General features: G+C 38.9%; 2 protein-coding genes across 17 annotated transcripts in view; one reads left to right on the forward strand and one right to left on the reverse strand.

Annotated features, from left to right (window-relative positions):
• Window positions 1-1,356: 1,356 nt before the first annotated feature.
• LOC122409986 (uncharacterized) lies at window positions 1,357-5,620 on the reverse strand. Of its 3 annotated transcripts, none has more exons than XM_043417944.1 (6): window positions 5,241-5,620; window positions 4,984-5,097; window positions 2,903-3,710; window positions 2,039-2,664; window positions 1,727-1,847; window positions 1,357-1,647 (listed from the first exon to the last, which is right to left on the reverse strand). In XM_043417944.1, exons 2-6 carry the CDS (start codon window positions 5,078-5,080, stop codon window positions 1,425-1,427), a joined length of 1,875 nt encoding a protein of 624 aa, XP_043273879.1. In that variant the 5' UTR covers window positions 5,081-5,097; window positions 5,241-5,620; the 3' UTR covers window positions 1,357-1,424. The 3 variants fall into 3 exon arrangements, with proteins under 3 accessions (XP_043273879.1, XP_043273878.1, XP_043273877.1); XM_043417943.1 differs by having other exon boundaries at window positions 2,903-3,695; window positions 4,984-5,136; XM_043417942.1 differs by having other exon boundaries at window positions 4,984-5,136.
• Window positions 5,621-6,407: 787 nt separating this feature from the next.
• Window positions 6,408-15,049, forward strand: part of LOC122409981 (ankyrin-2-like) — a 92,548-nt gene continuing 83,906 nt past the window's right edge. For 10 of the 14 annotated variants that reach the window (XR_006260812.1, XR_006260814.1, XR_006260820.1 and 7 more), the window contains exons 1-2: window positions 6,408-6,669; window positions 8,151-8,532. Coding sequence is in view for 3 of the 14 variants with exons in the window: in XM_043417928.1 (XP_043273863.1) it covers window positions 8,377-8,532 (156 nt within the window). In the remaining 11 variants the exon portion in view is untranslated. The remainder of the gene's footprint in view (window positions 6,670-8,150; window positions 8,533-15,049) is intronic. The other 4 variants (XM_043417928.1, XM_043417930.1, XM_043417931.1 and 1 more) reach the window with 2 other exon arrangements.

Genomic DNA, 15,049 nt, shown 5'->3' on the forward strand with positions numbered 1-15,049 from the left:
TTGCAAAGAATTAATAATGCGGCAGCCGGTGGGTAGAAGATAACGGCGGCGTAACGGGTATAACGGGTGCGAGCATTGAGTTAAAAGCTCTGCATTTTGGACATGAGATATGAGATATGAGTTATTCGAGCACAGATACTTGACGGCTGAAAGACAAACGTGGGTGGCTGATGATGAGGCATGCCGCGAGCATATAGTTGCGAATCTTGGAGTGCGTTGTGATCGAAATGTGTGAACTGTATTACAATTGCGATTTATTTTTTTATCCCGAAACTAAATACTCAGTATTTCACTAACGATCGAAATTATCTTTATGATTGAATAATGGAAGTTTATTACTCCGACGTGATTTAAACTTATATACGAAGGTACATCAAGTTACGGACTCAGTTCGCGTGCTTATATTATGGATGGGGACCAACCAAACCCCAAAATTGTCGGTGCCTACTCAACTTTTTTAAAAAAATTATTATTGAAATTTATAATTAATGAATAAAAAATTGGAAAAAATAATTTGCCCGTTTTTATTGATCGAAACGTCGAAACTCACAAATTTAATATCAAATGTTTTTCTTTCAAATCTCTTGCTATTTTTTTCAATAAATTAGCTGTAATTTAAACGTTGGCACACAATAATTGGAGAAACACAACTGCGATTGCGACGAAAACGAGGTGGTGTTTATACGAATGTTCGTGATATCGGCGATATAAATATTTTGGTTGTTTTTATAATGATTATCACGCATCAGAGTGTACTCAAGAATATTCAAAAGACATTGATTGAAGAAATTTTTAATTAATAAAACAGATTTTCAATACCTATACTCCTTGATAATTTTTAAAAATAATCGCCTCATCGAGCTATCGAAAATTAAAAAAAATATCGAATGACAAAAAAACATAAAATTACAGCTAATTTATTTTAAAAATTTTTAGAAATTCCAAGAGATTTGAAAGACAAGATTTGATATTGAATTTAGCGATGAAAAAAATGGGAATAAACCTTTCAATCAAGAAGCGACGTTCTCGAAATATTGAGACTAGAATAATATGAATAATCGCCCCTCTCAATAATCCATTTTTTCTTTGTTATGGCTGACGAAGCATGGATATATTAGCACAGTTTTTATCTTGACAAAAGGGGTTATCTATGCAACAATAATGCTTGTTTTCTCCAACGTTAATCTGAGTTCAACTCAATCAGAGTCCAATGTCAAAACTATATAAAAAAAATTGAATCGACCTTAAACCACATGAGAAAAAATGGCCATAAGTCTAACAGCAACTGAAATTTCGTTCGGGACATAGTTTGTGAATTAAAAAATCAATCCTTACTCAATGATTACAGCTAATCTATTTTGTTTAACTGCACAGCGTCTTTTATTTGTACAATTTTTCATTTTCATCGGAATCAATATAATTTTTCATAAACCAGCATCGAAGCGCTCGTCGCACTTAAGCTTGATGGTTTGCATGAGGTAAGGGATTCTCTGAGATGCTGGGAGACTGGTCCATATGGTTGATTGAATCGGTACAACTGTGTATCCCGTAAGAGTTTCCAAACTTTTCATTTGTAATGTTCGAGGTCCCATCATTTTCTGAGTATTGATCGAATACGCATGTTGTGGTAGGTACAAAATGAGAATTCTGAGCAACAAAGAATCAAATTACTTTCTGCATATTTTCGTTTCAAAGAGGAGAAAAAAAGAGAATGAATATTACTTACACTTGACTACCGGCTGGTGGCTCAATATCTTTTAACTGAATCACTGAATTCTCTCCATTTTTTATTTTAGCCTCATTAATAGCAACTGGATAACCTCCTTTACGCATCACAATAGCATGATCTAAAAAAAAAGAATATAAATTGATCAATGAATTGGAAAGAAAAAAAACCATTAAAATTAACAAACCACAATGTAATCAGAGGTAATCAAGTATTGCTTTTGTTATTCGAGAATTCGATGATAAGTTAGTGGTTGAATAATTAGAAGATCGATCAAAATATAACAAGATTCTGTCAATCAGGAAAGCTCACCAATAATATGACCAAGTGTTGATCTAATATTGGAAATAACATAAGTCGAGCCACCGACAGCAGCTTCGAGAGAAGCACGAAGAGGAAAATCCAAAAATTCGTAACGTAATCCAAATTCTGCAATATCATCACATGGCCATGGCCCAGAATATTGAGGATAAAGTGTTTTGATAGCCTGATACAGAAATAAAACTTTTGCTTTTCTGCGGCCTTTTAAGGTGTTGATTCCATTGCATTCTTCAAATGTTTTTTTTATGAGTTCAGGACAATATACGTCTAACGCTAACAAACTGACGCTTAACTTCAATAGAGGTGATTGGTTATATATCAACTGTGGGACTCGATCACTCGTAACTAATTCCTCGACTAAGTCCAAAGGAACTGGTTTGTACTCGGCTATCGCGCAACCGCAAACAAAACTAGTAATTTCCATGACCGAATATTCTTCTGATAACGTTCCATTCTTGAATAACTTCTCTGCGATGTGATCCAACAATGGTATATGGGTGTGAGTGATCAAATTCAATCGGCTGAGAAGACATAACGTTGTAGCCAAACCCCAATTTTGAGATATTGCCGTCGACGCACATGCATCGATGAAACCTTCGTGATAATAATATTGTTCTCTAGAATGATAAAAAAAATAGTTAATAAATCATTTCGCTTGAAAAACGACAAATACATGGATTTTTAAGCCGCAAAAAAAATATTCTTAAAAATGTATAACTTGTCTCTCACACAAAAGAATAAACTTGGCGAAGATTGACAAAATTTGACATTCTTATGCCATTTGAATTTTTTGAGTATTCATCATTAAGATCGGTGCTGACGAGTAAAGATTAATAAATAACCTGTTAATCTTACCCTTCCTTCATTTTCACCCAAACTTTTCGCACCAGCTCCAGGATGACTACCGGTTCAATGTGCGTGATATTTTCAGCAAGTATATTCTGTACATGATTGAGAGCTTTTGGCAGATTATGTGAGGGACATTGTAAACTGCAGAATGCCCATAGGAAACCAGCCGCGCTGTATGGGTCTATGGGCTGTTTACATTTCATTGCAGAATCAATGAGAATGTTAAACGTTTCAGAATTTGATGACTTTTTGACCAAATATGCGATGGCATTTCTTATTCTCCAAATGTTGTCACGATCCAAATTGGTGCTTAGATTATTTTCATAGACTCTTGGCAGTGCTACCTTAAGCTCCTCCACGATTGGTGAATTGTGACATCTTCTCAACAAGAAATGTAGGAAACTGAGATTGTCAAGACTCAACAAATTCAGATCTTGTTGCACCACTTTTAGAATCATTTCTACGATAATGCTCGTCACAGGTACTTTAAAATGTAATATTGCCTTCAAAGCGTTCACGGAGTTCATCCCATTCAAATATTTTCTATTCTTTTTTAGTACCTCACACAGTATCAAAAATCTGGCATCTTCATACACCTGCTCAAATTCATTAGCTGAAATTTTTGATATATACACTAATTTTCTCAATGCAATGAACACATCTGTCATCGTCATTATTCTTTGATTCGCTTCAACTAGGCTGAGAAGTTGTGCAGAAGTTCTGCTATTTTCCAACGACCACTGCAATGATGTTGAACGTTCAAATACTGGAGCTGGTTCATCTGGTAGGTGAAGCTTCGCTGCAACCAGTGATTCTGAACAATAATCAAAGCAGGGTTGACGGTAGAATTTAAATAACATTTCCTACTACTGACCTCCGATATTCCACCTTGATTCTTGCAAAAATTCGTGTAAAAACTTCCTTGAATTTTCATTCTCGAGAATACTAAAATTTTGTTATTTACGTTGCTGAGCTTGCTGGATTTGAATCTGAACGATCTGAACCTACATTATCTAATTTAAAAATGACAGATCCAGTACCATAGGTCAAAAAAACAAATAACTTTTTTTTCATTTAAAAACTTATGCAGCAGAGTTTATGGGATTGAAAAATCAAAATCTGAAATTAAATCTTGATTATTTGAAATGACGGATCCGATATGGTGAATCAAAAATTTTCAACCAAAGTTGGTGGTGTTTTCACGTAAAAATTATTCAAACGATCTTTACCGAATTTTATAAATGAGTAAACATTTCACTGCATTGAATTTGAAAATTTATGTTGAATCATATCAAGCAAAAAGTACCTCTTCATTGCAAGTAGAGTGAAAAAATTACGTTGAAAATTGTATATTCCACTTTCACAGTGTGCTATTCTCACAATTTTTAATTTTTTTATCACTTCAAGTTATTTCAAACCGACACTGAATTTAAAAAACATGAAAATGTCGCTTCTCATTTTTTCCGATAAATAAACCACGATATTCAGAACCCCTGTCAATTTGGAAGTCCTCGTTCGCCATTATGTAAAGTCAGTGTAAACGTTTTGTTACGTTTTTACGAAGTATACCTTATAAAATGCAAAAATAAAAAATTTTTTCTTGCTCTTTCCTAAAAAAAAATGACTATTTTCAGAAAAACGTGTATAAATTGACCGTAAAGCTGCTGAGAAATCACGAATACTCGCAGCATATGACTCGAATTTAGATAGCACTTTTTCTTTCTTATGTAGACAATCGAAATTCCCGCCAATATAAAATATCAATCAGTAGATTGTCTTCCCAGCCTTTGGCTACTCTATTTCTAATCATTGAATATTTCTAGAGCTTTGGATGAACGTTCCGTTCCTTGGATGAATTAAAAGAGCTTTTATTATCGCGCGGCAAAATTTTGTGCGTTCACATTTTCATGGATCCGCGAAGTTATTACTACATTAGTCAGATAGAACTCTTATTTGATTGAGTTTGTCATTCAAATTTATTATAAATATTCTCGATTTGGTAATTTCATTTTCAATAACCAATTATTGAATCGATTTCGTAACTTAACCGTCCGCTCGCAAATTGCAGAAATAGGTTTTCACATTACCTTTATTGGAGGATGAACTATAAACAGCCATTCGAGAGGATCCTTTACCCAATGTGGATTTCATCGATGTTCCCAAATTTCGCATTGCCATCGACATTCTCAATGTACTTTTAACTGTTTGTGCCATTTTTTAATATGCCAGTTGTTCGCTGGCTAAAACAGATACCAGTATTTTCATAACCTCACTTTTCAAGCATTTTTTCGGAAATGGGATTGATCATTGATTCGACACAGACGACCGGTCGACTTTGACTTACATTAATTGAGTTTAATCGTTGACCAACCTCCGTATAATCGATTCTCACGAAATTTTATACGACTAGCTACATGCTATATATTTATTTTTCACTAAAAATTGGAAGGTATACTGCACTGCAAAATACTATAGGTTATGAAAACCCGAGCGGACGGTGACATCATTTCGTGCAACTTGGAATTTAGAATCGAATAATGTCATACGTAGACATCGACAAGACAATCAGCTAAATTTCTGTTGTAACAATTTTCATCGTTTATTCGATCACAAAAAAGTTCTTTTCACGGTAATTCACAGAAAAAGTTGTTGGGTGTACAGGTTATAAACATTCGATACAGCGCTGACAGCGCGCATACTACACTACACACTGCACACACAGAAAACCAAGTGTGCCACATCTGTTCAGTCACTTCGATTCCGTTTATAGTTTAAGGTTGTTTCATCGCGTTTCATTGGCATAGTCATGGGTGCAATGTAGTGCTATTTGAGTGGCGGGAATTCCAAAGTATTCCGAGATGAAATCGCTTCTTTATTCCGCCGAATTAAACCTATAAATCCAGTGGTTGATGGAATTTTTCAGACAGAACACAGAACGACGTTTGTACCGCATGATAAATTATGTCTACACTTTGTCACCACCTATATACGCAATCGTAGGTAGACAATATTTTGAAGTTTCGCGGTTTCATCGTCCCACTTTCTAAGTTTCAAAAACGCATGGAAAATTTGGCTGTTATTGCTCGTTTCGTTAAATGATTTCAAGTTTTGCAGGCAATGAAATCAGCTTAATTGATAAAAAAAATATCTCCGAATTTAAAGCGATAACAAAAGTGGAACAAATAAACAAAAAACTGTCTGTATTTTTAACACGTAATGACAGCGGAAGAAACTAAATAATTGATGTCTCGAATTTCCATTGTTAAGCCAACGAAATTATTTTTTTGCTAGCGTTATAGATTGATCGATTCCGTCCCTTCTGTATGTGTATTGAGCTCATGCCCCTCTCCTCTCGCCGTATCGGTCGCCGTGTACGGATTTACGGATTACGGTTCCGCTACAGCACAACGAGCACAACGAACGAGACTATGGAAAGAGAAGCTGGCGGCGATAGTTGCGCGAGTGGCCGCAGGGGTGCGTTATAAGCGCGCGCAGGCAAGCATCGAAATGCGATCAAAACGGTACGGAGTCTCGGGGTGAGCGGTCGTGAAACGCTCGGACGCGATAAAAAGTAACACAAATATATACATACGCACACACACACATATTGATACATCCACCGGAGGTGTTGAATACATATAGTTTTACTCCCCGTGCTTATATTTGTCGTTTGGTTGACTACTTGCAGAGATCGCGCGAAAGAAAGTGTTCCGGACAGAGAGATGTCTTGTGTGATTTGACAGTGAAGAAAAACGAGTGAAACATTCGAGAAAGTAGGAATTCACGCTTCTTTTCTTTCTCAACCTTCTTATTTTCTAGTTCTTCCTTCTTGTTTTTTATTTCATCGTTTTGGGTCGCTTCGCCGGGCGGGTTTTGCCTTCCTTCGGGCTTCGTGGTACTGTTGTATAGGGCTGCGCACGTACGCGTCGATAAATCGCTCCGGGGCGTAGCGAATCCTAATTCTTTTCACGGTTCCACAATTAGTTCACATTTTGAGAAAAAATCAACGGAGAATAAGGAAAGCGTGTCAATTTTTTCGACATTTAATGTATACAATTTTCGAGTTGCTAATAAAAATTTCTCATAAGAAAACTAATACACAGAAAAAAGTATGCTCTAATTTTGACTGAATGCTCTATATTTTTGACTTCTCATACATGCTTATCTTATTTCGATCGGAGTACTCCGCATTTTTCGAAGCACTGATTCGAACCTTGCGAGTTTGAATCTCCATTCTTCAGCACAGTCCCGGTACACGAGTTTTAACCTGTCATAAGAAGCAAAAACCCTCCACAAAATCGACTTCTGCACTCGGAGAGTGCGAAACGTCAATGTGATATTTCCATTTCGAAGTGGTTGCTTACGAACGATTTGCAAGATCCGTACACAATAATAAAGAGCGTACTTATTTTTTAGCAACATCAGACGGGAAAACGTTGACAAAATTTTCCGCGGAAAAAGTCCAAAAGGGGAGGGGGAAGATCGAAGTAAACTGGTATACATTAAATAAAACGGTGAGCAGTGACGCAGAAGGGTCGTAGCAGGAGGGGGGAGGCTTTGTCGGCATTCTCAAGGCTCCCCCAGTTTTATTTCGGTACCGCATTAAAAGCGGGCTATTGGAGCCATCGGAGTTCCGTTCAAAAATTACATTGTAGGTCATAATTGTGCAGTATAATAATAACAGAAATGACGAATCGTTTGATAATTATTGCCGTCTTAAAATTTTCATTCCAAAGTCAAAAATGTTATTGACACTTTTTCTACCCGTCCGAGAGTTCGGTACTCCGAGGCTCCGAGTACACATCGTTATTCTGAGACTTTAATGTTCAAAGAGAGAAATTCTCGCGCCTCGTTTTTCATTTCGTCTAATTTTGGACGTGATCTAAAACGTTTACAGGCCTTACGATTCCGTAACGCGGTTTTCTGTCAGCTGGAAATTCGATTTGGGCAGATTCGAAAAATGACGTCACTACGAATTTTAAACGCTTTCGGAATAATTTGTAATTTTTCTCGTATTCGTCGTGACCTTTAGGCAACTGGATTTCTACGGACTGTCAATACGGTTTTATGAGTTATGCCACGCGTTTTCGTCGCTATATTTTTTTCTGATTCCCCGTTCTATCTTATCCGTAATTGTTTTATCTTGATTCCTGAAAGATAAAACAATATGTAGGGCTATCGACTTAATGAACTCGATAAAATTATGTACATAAACTACAGACACATAATTTCAAGTCGATATTTTTATCTGCAGATATTAATATTGATATTGGTAGGCATTTATACGAAACGCCTCGTTGAAAGTGCATCTTCATCTCGGACAAAAAGTGTGCGTGGGATAAACGAAATCGAGTGATTGAGATAACAGAAAGAGTAACGGGGGACTTTCGAAGGGTACGTTGTGCTCCCCGAGTGTGGGGCGGTGGGACCCAATCGGGGGTCGGTAGTGACGGAAAAATAAGGTCGAAAAGACGAGGAGGATGACGGGCGTCGAGGATGGCAAAGGCGGGGGCGGTGGCGGCGGCGGTACCGACGTTAGCGCCACCGACAACGTCAACCACCAGAACGGCGGACCGGAAAAAGCTCCCGTTGTCACCGGAACCAACATGGAGACGCTTCCGCGTCCCGGCAAACAGGTTAGAAACAATTCTTATTTATCGCTGTATTTTTTCACGATTTTCTTTTTTCTCCAATCTGCTCTCGCTAATTCGGTCTTTTCTCGTTCTTGTTACCATATAATTTAGAAAAAAAAAAAGAACGCAACTTTTCGAAATGCTTGCAATTCTGACGCGGTCTCAATGTTTTTTGACGTGTAGGTTAGGAAATTCCACGTAAGAATGTTATTCTAACCTCAATCAATAAAAATATTTTTCTTCAACTGACACTACCGTCGTTCTTTTGCTCAACGAAACTTTGATATTCGAACACACGAAATATTTGATTACTCTCTCGATAATTCGAACCATTTTTTTCGTAGCACAGAAATTTGAGCTTTCGAAATAATTGCATTGGCTGTACACACCAATATCTTTTCACACGCCATGCTCGTACAATTCCACAAAACATTACAGTAAAAAGAGCGCGAAGTATTGCAATTGTTTCATTAAAATTCGACAATTTTTTAGTCTCGCAACATCGAAAAACGGGAATTCCTGTGGTTTTTATCACCTTCGAAGCCTCCCGGCGATTATTCCAATTTTTCTTTCTCCAAAACACTCGAGCAAAAACCCTCCAAAGATGCTTCTACACTTTAGTATCGGCGAAAAATAGCGATTGAAGACTTAATTCGTCATGTCGCGACTCAAAGTGGAAAAATATATTTTTCAAGCTCGGAATTACGCTCGCCAGTAGTACTAGTAGTAAACACTCTCGTGAAGAGAATCGCTTTATTTTCTCTCTCGTCATTTAAAAGTCAATGTGATCGTGTGTAGCATCGAGTGACGTAATTCTGCAGATAGCCTGCCGCATTTTTAATGTATCGTTGTCGCTACCCGTCTACCTCTGCTTTATCTATCTATTACAAAATACTTAACATATGTAAATAATAAAAGAGGCCATACGCATGGGTCATTCCACGTCGGATGGGCTCCCAATCCTTCGAAATATTGTTCAAGCCGATAAATCGAATTTCTCGTGACACGGAGCCCTCAAAATAGTCAATGAACCGTAAATTTTTCACGCTGACGAACCTTTTACGAATTTCCTCATTAAATTTTGAGGGTGCATCGAGAAAGCATTGTTTCGAGCTGCCAGTTGGTTGAATTTTTTCTTTCGTCCCAGCCGGCTTTGCAGTCGCATGAAACCTCGACGCATCATTTTTTTTCGAATAAGATGTGAAGTTGTGGCCACGAGAAGCCAACTGGGCGACGTCACGCTCTATGTAAGTCACCGCTATTCGTACAAATACACAGAATTTTGTATTCACGGAGGAGGGGGAAACGCGGCAGCTGTCACTCTCGACGATTCGTTCGCTTGCATTCTTCTCTCTCGCTTCGTTCCACATCTGCCGGTTGGCATAGGTCCTGGATTCTGGTATCATTCGATCGCATATAGTGACGAGGCGTTACGAATCCCCATTGAGTCTCCCGGACCTCGCTTTTTCCAAGGACCTTCGAATTCCGACTGTTTCATAAATTAGGCTGAACGTAATTCATTCGCTTAGAAATTAAGGCCAATAAAAATGGGGAGCGATTAAACTTTTTCAGCGATCGGCAATTATTAAATTACTTTCGAGTGACTGATTTTTTTCTGCTGTTTTCTTCGGAGGTGTCAAAAGCCTCGAAAATATTTAGGCGTATTTCAATCAAACATTCGAAGTTTCGTTCTGTTTGTTTTTTTTTCTAATAATAATGAAAAAAAAAAAAAAAAAAAAAGCTCGAGAAGAGAGAAGGAAGCGACGGAAAGTTGATTGGAAAATGGTCGGTCGACGAGTCTGAATGAACCGCGATACGATTTGACGCTCGGAAGAATAACGATCCCGATGCAGCTCGGAGCAGTTTGCGTGGGCTGCACATTCGGCCTCGAACATCAGACAAAAAAATGTCGAAATTCTCGTTCTCGATCTCGCGGCCAGGCCGAACGTCATTATTTCACGGACACATAAATTGCACATTTTTTTTCTTGTCGTAGGCACGGCCTGTCCAGATAATTATTTTTTCTTATGCATCGAAAATAATGTTGCGCTGAGACATGCAGAGAATAAAAATGATGAAAAAAGATTGTTCGTCGATGAAAAATCTCGACGTTTTCGTGACCGAATCCCAGCTGGATTTTCCCAAGTCGTGAAATCTTCAACGTTGCTCAAATTCTCAATGAAATATCTTTGAAAAATGATGGGAAGCTTTTGAGATGATGCTGAAGTTTGCAACGTTGGAGTCCAACGAAATGATCTAAGAAAAAGTCTCCAATAATTCCAGTAATTCTCCAACTTCGTTCCCTGTCGAATTTGCAATTCGTAGTTTTTCAAGCTGCACCAATACTTCGTGAAATAAAAAATTGGTGAATTACAAATGTTTTTGTTTTCCTTCATATTTCGTTGGACTCCAACGTTACAAACTTCAGCGTCGTGCTTTTGAGAATTTATCCTGAAACAATGTTTCGTCGGTTTTGAAAACTCACTCGGGGGACTCGGGATTCGTGGATTTTTCTTGTCAACCGCCGAATCGTGCGGGTACACATTTCACCCTCGCTGTATAATTACACTAATAATAGGCCAAGCCAGCAGGCTGGAGATTTTTTTGTTTTTCGTGCAGAAATCCACGCTCGAAGTACACGCTCTTGAGGAAAATGACACAGCCGACATTGCTCGCCCATCACAGTCGTAATAATTCGGAAACGATGCGTAAGATTATTCGTGGAAGCGTTAATAATTTATGCACGCGCGTAATTACATTAGTTTTGGAGAAACTCGGAGCGTGCGGGCGGGAGGGCTACCGGCCGCTTCGCTGAGTCGAGAAAAATGTATTTTTCAAACACCGCTCGTCCAAGCGGAAGCAAACAAGCGTGTGTTCGTTCTCAAACGGTTTCTGTTCAAACGAACTGAAAAATGTTGAATTCAATGAAAAAACTACGGCAGAGGGAGACGAACGAGCTAACGAGGCTTCCGGAAATGCATGCACTTTTCTCTTCGTTCACTCAACAGGAAGTCAACGAAGGTTGAAGGAAAGCGAACGATCGCTAAATCTTTTGAGCCAACGATTTTTATCGCTCTTAACGTAGACCTTAAGGCAAATGGGCGAGTATTCGCTATCCAACATTACGCGATGATATTTTTTGTAGACAAAGATGAATGTGGACTGGATAGATTTGCAAAATTTTGACGCCAGCTCCCATGTAGTTTAGCAGCAAATTAATCATTGAATATCGACTCTCCTCTGACACTCGTCACTCCGGCATGCACATGAAAGTCGTGCACACACGAAAAGTTATTGAATTTTTTCATTTGCCGTAATCAAGATTTAGCAAAAAATTCGATCCTTGTATTTCGTGGATATTCGAGAATACGTATTTTAGTTTTTGAACCTTACCGTTGAAAATCGTCTGAAATATGAAAAAATATCTGATGAGAAATCTTTCGGATTGCACGACAAATGAGCTGGTCACGTTTGGCAACGCTGCGTTCAATTTATGTTGACGCGTCAAGTCAGTTGGACTTTTTGCTCATGTTTTTTCGCTCGTTTGCTTCGCCAAGTTTTTTTTGTGTCGGGATTTTAATCCCGGTTAACTTTTGTATCGTTCATCTTTCATCTCGCACGCTAGTCAAAATGAACCGTGCAAACGTTATTTCGATAAAAAAATTGTAAAAACGTTGGTCCTCTACCGATTATATTTCTGAAGTAACAAAATCATTATTTTGAAGTTTCGTTTTTGAAAATTTTCGAAAAATATAGTCGGCGCAAACATCACGTGGCCGAGACCCGTAAAATTATTTTTCTCGACCGAAGCACGCGAAGAGTTTGAGGCCCTTTTCGAGAATCCGTATCCAAAGTTGCCAGGTCGGAAGGGCCAGAAATTTTCGCACCGTTCCTCGAGATATTTCATCAAAATATTTCTCAGCAATCGAATCATTAGTTTCCCAAACGAAGTGTGAATATTTCCGCTCGATACGTGCACGCTCTTTTGTCCCCCGAAGCTTGTGCATTTCGCCGTCGAAATACGCTCGGACCGAGGGGATATGCGTCAGAACGAGTACGACGCGGAGCACCCTCCACGACGCTCCGTCGTCGCAGCCCTCAAAAGTCCACCCTCGAATGACGAGACTCTCGTTATTCCACGCCGCACACAAACACGCCGGCTGCGTGCGCGAGCTCTCCGTTTTTCTCGCTCCTTCCGATTCGCGGAGCGTGCATGTCTCTTACGCAGTCCAAAATACTAATTCCACCCTCGCGAACTCTCCGTAAACGAGGGGCCTCCGAGCGACCCTTCTGCCCGTCCTCTTGCCAAGGGTTGGGCATTGTATCGCTCTGATCGCCGCGCGACAACGATACCGAAACGTCGAGACACTTGAAAGGGTCTTCTTTCGTCTGTTCGCTTCAGTCGCTCCTACGATTATACACAGCACTTTCCATCCGAATTAAACACTCCGGGGTGCATCACTGCTCTCGCTTACTCATCCAAATACTTTTTCCCGTGAGCTCAGACCGGCCGTCTCGTGAGTCGGTTTTTGGTGTCGAACGGTTTTTCCAAATTAATTTTTTCAGGAAATTCGATTTTGCAGACATTTACTTTGATTTTGGTCCCACTTTTCGTGTGCTTGGCACTAGAAATCAATGGGAAAGGAATGGGCGTGCTGGGAGAGGAAGAACATTTTCAAGCGATTTCTCCAAATTTGAGGTCGATTTGAAAAACATTGTAAATTTTGGTGATCCTTCGTTTTTTGGATACTTTTTGACTTTTTTTTCATTCTCGGTAGATTTTTGTGGAGTGCACATCTATTTTTATTTTATTTTATTTATTTATTTATTTATTTAGCTGGGGGTTCATTATTTTGGTTGAATTTCTCAAAGGAACGAGACAAATTGTGAAATTCTTCGCTTTTTATTCGTTTTAAGTAGAGCAGCGATTCGGTTCGAGTAAGATGAAGAGCGAGTGGAGTTTCTTGGAACGTTTGGGGTCATTGACCCGGGAATTTGAGACTGAAACGTCCCATAGGTAAATTACACTCGTTTCGCCCTTTTTTCGAGATCCAATCGATCCCTTGTCCGGTGGGAGACATTCGAAACGACGATGGGACGAAACTGGTCGTTTTCTATTGTCGGGGGGACGTGTCTGAGTTGATTGGAAACAAGACTCGGTGGCTTTCGCACCTTTTGGAGTAACGTAACTATGCAGTTCATTCGAATAATGTTTTCTCTTCTCGATTCAACCATTTTTACACGACTCGAGAGTATGTTTCTCCATTTTTTTGGTCTGCCAATCATTTCGGTCCGATCGAGTCTCGCTGCCTTTAAAGATCACGCAGTAAGGGAGACTGTGCGGGAAAAAAAAACGGAACTCGTTAGATGCAGCGAAGGGTCCTGTCCTCGGAGCGTTCGAGTGTGCCCTCGAACAACCCTTCGTGGGCTTTTCGATTAGCTTAGATTACCGCGTATCCCTTTCGTAGGCAAACACCACTTTGACAATCTCCCTCGTACAGTAACAACACGATTACGCATTTAAAGGATTTCCATGTTTAGATGGCTCTCTGATCGAAATTTCATACTCTCCTATTCGGCTACTTTCGTCTGGTAGCAGAATTTCATTCGCGCATCGATTTTCATAAGTCTCAATGCGGAGATTGAAAAAAAAAATCTCTTCAACCCTTGACGCACTGGGGCTTTTCGAGGCCTACGAAAATTTTCTCGTTCGACGTTCATTCATCAAAGTGATCCGACATAAAACTCATTTTCTCTGAAACAAACTTTTCCACTCCTATTCTCAATAATTCAATTGAACTCTGAAAAACGAGAAAACTTTCCCGGAAACCAATATTTTTATCGAAGCGCTCACTCATTTGTAAATAACCCCCCCGTCGCATCACATCGCCTTAAGGAGGAACATCAGCTTGAGAAAAGTGGCGATAGCTTAATGAAACCAATGAAACTTTTAGAATACGTTTTTGGATATTTCCAAACTTCGAAAATTTAACACCTACGCATAGGAAATAACTTCATAGACCCCACCTTTTCATACTCAAAAATAAATAAATAAACATAAATTCCACCCAAAAATGACGTATTTTTGGGGGTTAATCCCGTATAAATAAAGCAAACAGGGTTTACTTAATCTAGATAATTTAGATAAAAACAATGAAATTCGTATTTAGATAACCTCACTTAACGCGAAGCCGATGTTCCTCCTTAAATAGTTGCGTAACCGAAAATAAAAGCACAAACAATCGAGACAACGTCAAATAGTGGTAAGACAAATAATTGTTAATTACCGAGGATCTCAGCACACGCACGTTCCTTCAAAATAAGCTAAAGGCAAACTGCCACTAAATCTAAACAAAAGAACATCGAATAAAACTATTCTTACTAGCACTACTTGAAGCAGACTCTCAATTGTTTCCACCGAAATGCAACGATAAACGAATAAATTATGTTCCGGGTCAAACTGGCTCGAATGAGGAATTGAGGAGTGTTGAAGAGTGCGAAGAAACTTTCCATTCCTCCA

The sequence above is a fragment of the Venturia canescens genome, chromosome 4 (genome assembly GCF_019457755.1).
Source record: "Venturia canescens isolate UGA chromosome 4, ASM1945775v1, whole genome shotgun sequence".
Taxonomy (NCBI): domain Eukaryota; kingdom Metazoa; phylum Arthropoda; class Insecta; order Hymenoptera; family Ichneumonidae; genus Venturia; species Venturia canescens.

What these genes read in the sequence shown, in the direction of transcription:
- LOC122409986 (XM_043417942.1), bottom strand. Translation starts at nt 5,110, where the DNA reads ATGGCACAAACAGTTAAAAGTACATTGAGAATGTCGATGGCAATGCGA. An exon ending in TAGTTCATCCTCCAATAAAG is followed by an intron (nt 3,711 to 4,983) that starts GTAATGTGAAAA and finishes ATTATTGTTCAG; the next exon opens with AATCACTGGTTGCAGCGAAG. An exon ending in TGGGTGAAAATGAAGGAAGG is followed by an intron (nt 2,665 to 2,902) that starts GTAAGATTAACA and finishes TTATCATTCTAG; the next exon opens with AGAACAATATTATTATCACG.